This window comes from Myotis yumanensis, unplaced genomic scaffold (assembly GCF_028538775.1).
Source record: "Myotis yumanensis isolate MYYU_CA2020_CCGP unplaced genomic scaffold, mMyoYum1.0.hap1 SCAF_10, whole genome shotgun sequence".
Taxonomy (NCBI): Eukaryota; Metazoa; Chordata; class Mammalia; order Chiroptera; family Vespertilionidae; genus Myotis; species Myotis yumanensis.
In genome coordinates this window covers 444709-455665 of record NW_027223761.1, presented here as the reverse complement: position 1 = coordinate 455665, position 10957 = coordinate 444709, and the positions used below count along the sequence as shown (strand labels likewise).

Below are 10957 nucleotides of genomic sequence, written 5' to 3'. Positions count from 1 at the left end.
CACCAAGATGCAGGTTCTGTGTAGCGAGCCCCGGTGGGTGCCTGGGTAGCACCTCCCGGTCCCCGCCTGTCACCCCACAGTCCCCAGCCCCACGGAGCGCCCGCAGGAGAGGGATGATTCAGAGCCGCCAGGCCGCCCTGCGGTGGGTGACAGTGGCGGCAATTAGATTTAATGGGATGGAGCCCTTTCTCCCGCCTCCCTCAGGCGGCAGCAGGCGGGAGAGGGATGTGAGGGAGGTGGGAGGTGGGGGACCCGGGGGGGCTCTGACGTCAGCTCAGCCTATAAGAGGCCGCCCGGCCCGGCCGAGGGCTGTGGAGAGAGCCCCGACCTCGCTGTGCCATGCCCACACCCAGCGCCGCCGCGCCCCCGGCCAAGGGCTTCCGCAGGGCCGTCTCCGAGCTGGACGCCAAGCAGGCCGAGGCCATCATGGTAAGGGGGCCGGCGGGCGCCCACTGGCCGACACGGGCCAGGACCCTGGGTGTCCCCGGGCTCAGGGTCCAGCGGGCGGCTCAGACCCAGGCTCGGCGTGGCATCCCGGCCACGGGCACTTCCTCTGCCCGGGCTGGCTGGGCGACCCCGTGCCTCCGTGTTTGCATCTGGGCGGGTGGGTCGTCTGACCCAGCGGGGGTGTCCCAGGCCGCGGCACAGCTCACGGCGGGGGGTGCTGGGCCCACGGGGGTGCAGCCCCTGGGGATGGCGGTCTGAGCCCAGGGGTGGGTGGACTGGATTCTGGGGCGAATCCCACCATCACCGCCCGTCCCCTGCCAGGCGCCCGGGTCCCACAGCCCCTGCCCAGCAGCCCTGGGACAGTCCCCCAACTGTGGCCACTTGGAAGCCCTGAGTTCAAGGGCGCCTGTGCCGGGCAGCCCCCCTCGGCTGGCCCCTCCGTGAGACGGGGGCGGGAGGGGCTAGTCAGCCCGCAGTTCGCCCTCAGGGACACCCGGAACGACAGGCCCAACGTCGAAAATGGGCTTTGGCTTTAGACCCTGAGTGACAGCGTGGTCTGCGTTCCAGAGATTTAACGTGTAGGCACCTTCCTGGGGGCCGTGGGGGAGAGTCCACACCCCGAGGTCACGTGGGGACCAGAGAGGGGGTCCCCTCCCCCTCCCCCCTGTTCCAGACCGGAGGGCACCAGCACCTACTTGGAAGTTCAGCTCCAGGGATGAGCCCCCACGCAGCTCCTCCTTCGTCCAGCCTGGCAGCTCTGTCGGGGGCATCAGACATGCTGGCCCGAGCGTCTGGCCGTCCCGGGGATGGGCTGTGGACAGGGGCACCTGTGTCCGGATGGAGGGGACGTGTGGCCAGGTGTCCCTGTGCTGCGGAAGGGCCGGGAGGGACCGTGAGCAAAGGTCGCTCATAGGAGAGGCTGGGGGGGCTCGTGGACGGGGTGGGGGCCACTCCCCGCCCCCAGACACCCTGCTCGCCGCCCCTCCCGGCCCCGGGCTCTGGCCGCCGTCCATCTGGGGCCAAGGGCAGCAGATAACTCCGAGTCGCTCCTTCCTGTCCCCTAATCCAGTTAGGGCCGGGCCGGGGACAGGCGACGCGGCGTCTGGGCGCCGTGGTGACCCCCCCACGGGGCCGGGAGCCGGGCCGAGGCTCTGCCCGGCCATGGGGCCTCTGGAGCACACAGCAGGCGCTCAGCGCAGCGGGGCCGCCCTGTCCCGCAGTCGCCGCGGTTCATCGGACGAAGGCAGAGCCTCATCGAGGACGCGCGCAAGGAGCGGGAGAAGGCGGAGGCTGCGGCGGCCGCAGCAGAGCCGGGGGAGCCCCTGGGGGCCGGCGCCTGCGTGGAGAGAGATGGGAAGGCACTGCTCAACCTGCTCTTCACCCTGCGGGGGGCCAAGACCGCCCCGCTCTCCCGCGCCCTGAAGGCCTTTGAGGTGAGGGCGGAGGGGGCCCACGCGGGCACCTGGGGGCCGGTGTGAGCGGGACTCAGGCGCTGCCCAGGCCACGAAGGGCACAAGGGGAGAGGGTGCGGGGAGCCTTGGGGGACCCCACAGCCCCCGTCACACCTCAGGTTCTTGGGCTCCCCATGAGGCCGCCAAGCCCTGCCGCCCCCAACCACTGCCCACGCCCGCCACCCTGCACGTGTGGACGAGTGGACGTGGCTCCCAGCAGTTGGGGTCAGGGTCCTCCCCACCCCGCCTGCCCCTGATGGCTGAAGTGGCAGCTGGCTGCGTCGGCTGCTCTGGCCGCACCAGGTCCGGTGGACAGGAGACAGGCCCCCGGCACAGGCGCCCAAATGACATTACAGCCAGACCGCCGTCCAGCTCCCGAGATGGCTGTGGCCGGAGGGCCCTGGACACCCAGCGCCCTGGTTGCCGGGCAACAGGAGCTGGCGGTGGCAGACCCTCCTGCCAGCCCTGGGCTCGGTGTCACAGCCATCAGGGAGGCGGGACCTTCTGACAGCGCGGCCAGCCCGAGGGAAGCCAGGCCGTCCGGGTGGAGCCAGGGAACACAGCTGGTGCCGCCCCGAAAGCCGGGTCCAGGGGACCACGGTGGCAGCTGCTATCGGGCAAACGCAGCAACACCCCGTTTGCCGCCACAGGCCCTGCCCGGGGCTGGGAAACGGTCCGCGGTCCGGCCAGGGGAGCGGACCCCCGGCCTGCCTCCCTCGCCCCCTCAGCTCTGGCTCCCTCTCTCCCTCCCGCTCCCCTGCTTCGGCTCCGTAGACCTTCGAGGCCCAGATCCTGCACCTGGAGACGCGGCCGGCGCAGAGGCCGCGGGGGGGCGCCCCCCACCTGGAGTACTTCGTGCGCTGTGAGGTGCCCAGCGCCGACCTGCCGCACCTGCTCAGCTCCGTGCGCCGGGTGGCGGAGGACGTGCGCGGCCCCGGGGAGAGCAGAGGTGAGGCCAGCTCCTCTGTGCCGAGAGCAACCCGGGACCCCGAAACACGGGGGTGCAGGGCTCCCCGGAGGGAAACCCTGCCGTGATCAGGGGGTGCGGCCGGGGGACTCGCTCCCTGCCTCTCTGGCCCCCTGTTCCCCAGCTGTGTTGCAGGCCCAGGCCCTCCCCCCGCCTCCCCCCCCCCCGCCCCCCCCGCCCAAGGCTCACGGCCCCTCCTTCCGTCTGTCTGTCCATCTGTCCGTCCGTCTGTCACCGTGCAGTCCTGTGGTTCCCGAGGAAAGTGTCTGAGCTGGACAAGTGCCACCACCTGGTCACCAAGTTTGACCCTGACCTGGACCTGGACCACCCGGTGAGCGGGTGCCCTCCAGGCCCGTGGGCCCCGGCCACATCACCTGCACTTGTGGCCGGGGTGGTGGGCGGGACCCCGGGCTGACCCTGGGGGGGTGCCCGGCTCCAAGCAGGTGTGGCCCCTGGGCACCCCCTAGGCATGAGCAGGGCCGGCACTTCCTGAGGGGCCCCTCTGCCGCCAGGGCTTCTCGGACCAGGAGTACCGCCAGCGCCGGAGGCTGATCGCCGAGATAGCCTTCCAGTACCGCCAGTGAGAGCCGCCCGGCCCTGCCCGGTCCCACCCCCAGGGCCATCCCACCCACAGGGCTTATCCCACCCCCAGGGCCCATCCCACCCCCAGGCCCCATCCCACCCACAGGCCCCATCCCACCCACAGCCCACCCTAGACCTGCTGGGGCCTGGGGGAGGGGCATCCTGGTCACCACCACCTCCCCCACTGGCCCTGGCGTCCCCAAGTCACAGCCAAGCCCACGAGGCACAGAGCGGAGGCCACTCAGCCGGCCGGGCATCAGCCCAGCCCTTCCTACCCCCCACCCCCGAGGGTCCCTGACCGACTGCCAATCCCTTCACAGCGGCGACCCTATTCCCCATGTGGAGTACACGGCCGAGGAGATCGCCACCTGGTGAGACCTTACAGGCTGGGGAGGGGCAGGGACAGGGAGGGCCTGGGGGAGCCCCCGGAGTCCCGGGTCCTAGGGCAGTGGCCCCAGGAGGGCAGACCCAGGCCAGTGCAGAGGGGCTGCCGAGGCCCCCATGGCGGCCTAAAGGGGGGGTGGCCTGAGGGGTTGTCCAGGGAGCTGAGGGCTGTCCACCCACCCCCATCCCGTGGAGCCTTCCAGACCAGGGGTGAAGGCCCCCCAGTGGCCAAGGAGCGAGGAGAGGCAGTGGGGGCTGCTCAGTGTAGGGACAAGGGGCGCCTGGCCAGGCCTGAGTCCCCGCTGACCGCCCGCTGCAGGAAGGCGGTGTACACCACCCTCAAGGGCCTGTACGCCACACACGCCTGCCGGGAGCACCTGGAGGCCTTCGAGCTGCTGGAGCGCTTCTGTGGGTACCAGGAGGACAGCATCCCACAGCTGGAGGCAGTCTCCCGCTTCCTCAAGGGTGCGCTGGCGGGGAGGGGGCAGCTCAACGGCCTGGGGGGCTGTGGGAGGGCCTGGGGGTGCAGCAGGGAGGGTCTGGGGTACAGAGGGGGAAGGTCTGGGGTGCAGCGGGGAGGGTCTGGGGTGCAGTGGGGAGGGTCTGGGGTACAGAGGGGGAAGGTCTGGGGTGCAGCGGGGAGGGTCTGGGGTACAGAGGGGGAAGGTCTGGGGTGCAGTGGGGAGGGTCTGGGGTGCAGTGGGGAGGGTCTGGGGTACAGAGGGGGAAGGTCTGGGGTGCAGCGGGGAGGGTCTGGGGTGCAGCAGGGAGGGTCTGGGGTACAGAGGGGGAAGGTCTGGGGTGCAGCGGGGAGGGTCTGGGGTGCAGTGGGGAAGGTCTGGGGTGCAGCAGGAAGGGTCTGGGGTACAGAGGGGGAAGGTCTGGGGTGCAGCGGGGAGGGTCTGGGGGTGCAGCAGGGAGGGTCTGGGGTACAGAGGGGGAAGGTCTGGGGTGCAGCGGGGAGGGTCTGGGGTGCAGTGGGGAGGGTCTGGGGTGCAGCGGGGAGGGCCTGGGGGTGCAGGGGAGGGCCTGGGGGTGCAGAGGGGAGGGTCTGGGGTGCAGAGGGGAGGGTCTGGGGTGCAGAGGGGAGGGCCTAGAACCACCAACCCCCCTGCCCCCACTCTCCTGGGCCCTGACCACCCGCGTGGCCGTGCAGAGCGGACCGGCTTCCAGCTACGGCCAGTGGCCGGCCTGCTGTCCGCCCGGGACTTCCTGGCCAGCCTGGCCTTCCGCGTGTTCCAGTGCACCCAGTACATCCGGCACGCGTCCTCGCCCATGCACTCGCCCGAGCCGTGAGTGTCCTGGCCCCCGGAGCGGCCGGGGGGGGGGGGGGGCGCCTCCAGCAGGCAGACCCCAGCCCCAGCCCTACCGCCCCTCTCTCCCTGCCCCCCCAGGGACTGCTGCCATGAGCTGCTGGGGCACGTGCCCATGCTGGCGGACCGGACCTTTGCCCAGTTCTCCCAGGTGTGTCCTGCAGCCTCGGCCAGAAGCCGAGTCAGCAGAGGGGCAGGCCTGGGGCTGGGGGTCGCTTGGGTCAAGAGCCGTCAGGGAGACCGTGTCATCCTGACCCAGAGGTGGGCGCTGACCGCTCCCGGAAGACCACCCCAGACGAACCATGAAATTCCCTTTGCCAATTGGCCGCCTGGGTCGGGGAGCCGGGGACCAGCTGGGGCGGATGCCCATGGCCTGTGCTGCCACCTGCTGGCTCTGCCGGGAACAGCAGGCAGCCGTCCTGGGACCTCGATGTTCCCAGAGTCAGGGGCCCCCACCTCGCCCGGGCGCCCAGACAATGGCACCGAGCCCCCCAGCGCCCCCGTCAGCCTCCCGCCCCCTCCGCAGGACATCGGCCTGGCGTCCTTGGGCGCTTCGGACGAGGAGATCGAGAAGCTGTCCACGGTGGGTGCCTTCCCCGGCGGGGCCAGGGGCGGGCGCAGGGCGCCTGGGCGCAGGCAGGCCCTCCGTCTGGACTGAGGTCTCTGTTCCTGCCCCAGGAGCATCGCCCTCACGCGGGGGCCGCCCTGGCCGGCCTGGGTTGTGGGGGGTCCCGGGCGGGCGTAGGGCGCTGCCTCGCTGACCACACCGCCCCGCAGCTGTACTGGTTCACGGTGGAGTTCGGGCTGTGCAAGCAGAACGGAGAGGTGAAGGCCTACGGCGCTGGGCTGCTGTCCTCCTACGGGGAGCTCCTGGTGAGGCCCTCCCCTGGGCAGGCGCCGAGCCGGGGTCCCCGCGGGAGGGCGGGCTCGGCCCAGCCTCCGGGAGGACCCCGGGGAGGAAGGCGTCCGCCCCAGAGTCCGTTCCCTGTGCCCGGCCTCCCCGCAGCACGCCCTCTCCGAGGAGCCTGAGATCCGGGCCTTCGACCCCGACGCGGCCGCCCTGCAGCCCTACCAGGACCAGACCTACCAGCCCGTCTACTTCGTGTCCGAGAGTTTCAGCGACGCCAAGGACAAGCTCAGGTGGGCCGGCTCCCGGGGCCCCCGGACGGGTGAGCCCGTCGCAGGCTCGGCCTGCGAACCCATTTCACAGAGGAGAAAACTGACCACCTCCGTTACAACACGCCCCCCACAGCAGCACCCCCAAAAGTCTGGGGAGCGGGAGACCTGAGGCTGGTGGCCCCGTCAAGGCCGGGGCCGGGCCAGGCTCCTGGGAGGCGGAGTCTGATTTTGTGAGGAGGAGGTCGTGGGGGGGGGGGGCAGCTCTGCCCTCTGAGCCGCGGGGGCCATGAGGAGGGTGGACACCAGGGCTGGGGGGCCTGGAAGGCTGGAGGGAGCAAGGAGTCCCCGTGGCCTGGGGCTGGGGTTGCCGTGGGAGCTGGGCCAAGTCTGCCGCACCCACTCCTTAATCCTGGGAAAGTGCCAGGCTCCTGCGGTCCCGAGGGAAACCGAGGCCCGGGAGCTGTGTGCCCCGGAACTGTGCGCCCGGGTGGGGAGCAGGGAGAGCAGACCCCACACACAAGGACAGAGACGTCACTGGGACTGTCCGGGGCGCAGTCTGGGAAGGCTCTCTGGAGGAGGAGGACGGGCTGAGCCGGGCCGTGAGGAGCCGCAGGGAGGGATGGGGTGTCCTGGAGGCCCGAGACCCGGCCCCAGCTGCCCCGGCTCCTCCTTACGCTCCGAGGCCCCGAGTCCCCCCCCCCCCCGGAGACTGAGGGTGTGTGCCCGCCCGCCCCCAGGAGCTACGCCGCCCGCATCCAGCGTCCCTTCTCCGTGAAGTTTGACCCGTACACGCAGGCCATCGACGTGCTGGACAGCCCCCGGGCCGTCCGGCGCTCCCTGGAGGGCATCCAGGACGAGATGCACGCCCTCGCCCAGGCGCTCAGTGCCATCAGCTGAGGCAGCGGGCGCCGCCCTGTGGGCCCTGGTGGCTGGTCTTGGGGTCTCCCGACCCTTCCGGCCCCCCAGCCCCTGCGAGCTCGCCAGAGACCCTGCCTGCCCCAGGGCACCTCGCCAGCCCCCACTGTGCCTCCCAGCTCGGCCGGTGATGTCCTTGTCCTGACTGGCTGCCCCCCCCATGCTGTGTGCCCCCCTCTCTGTGTGCCCCCCTCTCTGTGTGCCCCCCTCTCTGTTCCCCCCTCTCTGTGTGCCCCCCACATTGGCTGCCCCCCATGCTGTGTGCCCCCCTCTCTGTGTGCCCCCCACATTGGCTGCCCCCCATGCTGTGTCCCCCCCTCTCTGTGTGCCCCCCTCTCTGTGTGCCCCCCATGCTGTGTGCCCCCCACACTGTGTGCCCCCCACACTCCCCCCACACACTGTGTGCCCCCCACACCGTGTGCCCCCCACACCGTGTGCTGCCCATTCACAATCTTAATAAAAGAAAGAAGCCTGTGCCAACCCGTGTCCGAGTCTGTGTGCCCCCAGGCCCGGCTGCACCTCTCAGCCTCGCTCAGAGGCCTTCCTGCCTCCTCCTCCTGGGAGGCCTCCAGGGAAGCCCAGGCCAGCACCAGGCTCCCCCAGGCCCGGCCAGCCTGAGCCCACAGCAGCCCCAGAGGACGAGGGGGTCCCGGGTGAGCTGCCTGCCCAGGGGAGCCCCGCCTGGGCTGGCGGTTGGAGAGTCACAGCTGTGCCGATTGGGGGGTGTGGTTTCCAAGATCCACGTGGAGGAGGAGGGGGCTCCAGGGGGCGAGCCCGGGGGAGCGGGTGGGCATGGCTGACTCTGACCCCTGCACCCCACCACCCAGAGCAGGACCTGGGATGCTCCCCAAACATGAGCTGGCTCCCAGGTGGCCTCTCCGGCCTTGGTCTCCCCAGCAAGTGGGTGAGGAGCTGGGTCTGGGCTGTCAGATGCCCCCAAGCTCACCGAGGGGTCTAGACCCCGGCCTCCTCCGGGGCCTCCTTCCCCGCCCTGAGGGGACTTCCTGCAGGGCAGCGAGGGCCCAGCACCCCACCTGGCCAGCACCCCACCTACCAGCACCCCGCCTGCCAGCACCCCGCCTACCAGCACCCTGCCTACCAGCACCCCGCCTACCAACACCCCACCTACCAGCACCCCGCCTACCAGCACCCTGCCTACCAGCACCCCGCCTACCAACACCCCACCTACCAGCACCCCACCTACCAGCACCCCACCTGCCCAGAACCCCGCCTACCAGCACCCCGCCTACCAGCACCCCACCTGCCCAGAACCCCGCCTACCAGCACCCCGCCTACCAGCACCCCACCTACCAGCACCCCACCTACCAACACCCCGCCTGGCCAGCACCCCACCTACCAGCACCCCACCTGCCCAGAACCCCGCCTACCAACACCCCGCCTACCAACACCCCACCTACCAGCACCCCGCCTACCAGCACCCCACCTACCAGCACCCCACCTACCAGCACCCCGCCTACCAACACCCCACCTACCAGCACCCCACCTACCAGCACCCCGCCTGCCAGCCTGTACCTGCCTCACTCCAGCCCGGGAGGGCCTCACTCTGACAGCTCTGAGCCCCAGAGACCCCTGGGAAGAGCTGGTGACTGGCCTCCCTCCCTCCGGCCTAACTGACCCCTGGGCTCTGCCCTCCCAGCTGGTCCTCCCCGTCCAGCGTCTGCCCTGCACCCCCGTTCAGAGGCCTCGGTGTCCCCCGGCCGTGGCGGGGCCGTGGGCACGGTGATGTCCTGGAAGGTGGGGCTCCCTCCGTCCTCGGCGAAGGGCCCCAAGGCCCTGGTGCCAAGAGAGGTTAGAGGCAGCAGGTGGGGTCAGGGGGCTGGGGTGCCACAGGGGCTCGGCCTGTGGGATTGTCGAGGGGACGATGGGGTGTGGGCCAGGCCTAAAAGGGGCCAGTGTGGGGGGACGGGCAGGGGCTCCAGGGAGAGGCTGGGAGCCGAGAGGGGACCCGGCTGGGCCACGCCATGGCGTCCTGGGTCCAGAACCCAGATGGGAGCTGCTGCCCCGTGAAGTGAGAGACGGGGCCAGCCTGAGGGCCTGGTCCCCACATTCAGCTGGTCCCCACATTCAGCCCTCCCCACTGCACTCGGGGTGCTGGGGGGCGGGTGGGCACGGAGCACAGGTGTTGGGGTCCAGCCCCAGCAGGTCCAGGGGTTCCCAAAGGTGTGGACGGAGTCGGCGAAGACTATCCATCCTCTTCCTACGGTGGAGTCCTATCCGTCCCAAGTGCGGGGGGGCTTACCTACAGGAATGGGGGGCTTACCTAAGGGTCCCTGTTCGGGCGCCATATGTTGGGGTCCAGCCCCAGCAGGTCCAGGGGTTCCCAAAGGTGCAGACAGAGTCGGCGAAGAAGGAAGGACACGGTGGCAGCGTTCAGGTGATCAGCATAGCGAGGTTCTCTCTTTATTGTCCTGTTACATCTGTGTTTATACCATTTGACCCTATAAGCATGCCTCTATAATCACATCATGGTATGTTTTGGGTAAGTTCTACAGTTCCTTGTTTCTTATCTGACCTTTGCCAAATATCCGGTCTCCATCTAGTTCTGTTGATTTTAATCCTGTCTAGGTTAATCTCTGTGTTCCATCACAAGGGCTATTCCAAGGTCGCTGCTCTACTGATAGGCTGCAAGGAAGTGACTGAAGGAGATTATCCTACCCTGTAAAGGTTATGTTCTCCCGGCCTGGCTGCTTGCCTTCCCTGGGACCGCCCTGTGTTGGTGGGTCTCCAGGGGTATAGGCTTTGGTGCTTTCCCTGGTGGGCAGACTCCTGGGGATGTGGGCCCAACCAGTCCCAAATTTATTGCCAACAGTCTTGGTCCAAGTTCTTCATAAGTAGCACATGGTATTTCTGTAACACTAGGGGGCTTTACTGATTTATTCTCTTCCTTAGTCCTGTTAACCCCTAACCTGGGGAGACAACCTTTCTCGGGGAGGTGGTCCTGTTTAAAACACATAGCGCTAAGAGGGGAGCAAACATATGCCCTATACGCCAGGTCCCTTGAAACATAAGCTGTGCTGATGTTTCTTCCCTGCAGCGACTGTGTCAAGCAGCAAGGGTGGACCGGCTTCTGGCAAATTCCCCCATTTTTATTTTTTAAATGACAGCGCGTGTAAATCGGCGGCCACCTCTCGGATTGGGTTGTTTAAGACTCGGAAGACCTGCTTGTGACTTTGCCAACAGGTCAGTCCGAGGCTTAACCCTATATCGGCTCCCCACATCTCACCCTTCTTTTATACTTTAAACTACTATAATGAAAGTTTTTAAGCGTCAAGCACAAAAAGCTACCATTAATGAAAGTAAAACTTAAGCATCAAGAACAAAGCTCTGGCTATTAAAACAATAACAAGACAATGCCAAGGCAAAACCCAGAACATTTTACAGCTTAAACACAACATTTTTAAAACTAGTCAGAATAATAAAACAAGGGCAACGCAAAAAGCAAGAAGCGAGTTTCTGCTAAACGAAAGTTCCTTTTGCTGGTTTACTCAGAGTCCTCGGACTTGGCGGAGAGAGTAGCGTCCGCTTCTTGCTTTCCCACCGTCTGCTGGGCCTCCGTTGTTAACTCCTTCAGCTGACCCCACGTTGGCACCTCGGCCCCTGGCATAGGCTTCCTTTTCTTCTTTTTTCGGCTTTCCCGTCATCGGGGCAACTCTAAGTCCTTGGAACGATGGGACAAGGAGCTCCTCTGGGTCCATTGTGGTGACGCACGTAACGCTCTGGTACCCAAGTTGTCTGCACTGCTCCTTCTGGAAAGAGAC

At 67.8% G+C, this 10957-nt stretch overlaps 1 protein-coding gene across 1 annotated transcript; it reads left to right on the top strand.

Moving 5' to 3' along the window:
• The first annotated feature begins 329 nt into the window (after positions 1 to 329).
• Positions 330 to 7615, top strand: TH (tyrosine hydroxylase). The gene is made up of 13 exons (XM_070427077.1): positions 330 to 429; positions 1668 to 1880; positions 2673 to 2847; positions 3108 to 3196; positions 3378 to 3445; positions 3768 to 3818; positions 4151 to 4296; positions 4988 to 5123; positions 5226 to 5295; positions 5671 to 5727; positions 5922 to 6017; positions 6151 to 6284; positions 7001 to 7615. The coding sequence occupies exons 1-13, from the start codon at positions 340 to 342 to the stop codon at positions 7158 to 7160; spliced, it is 1485 nt and encodes a 494-aa protein (XP_070283178.1). The 5' UTR covers positions 330 to 339; the 3' UTR covers positions 7161 to 7615.
• Positions 7616 to 10957: the final 3342 nt, after the last annotated feature.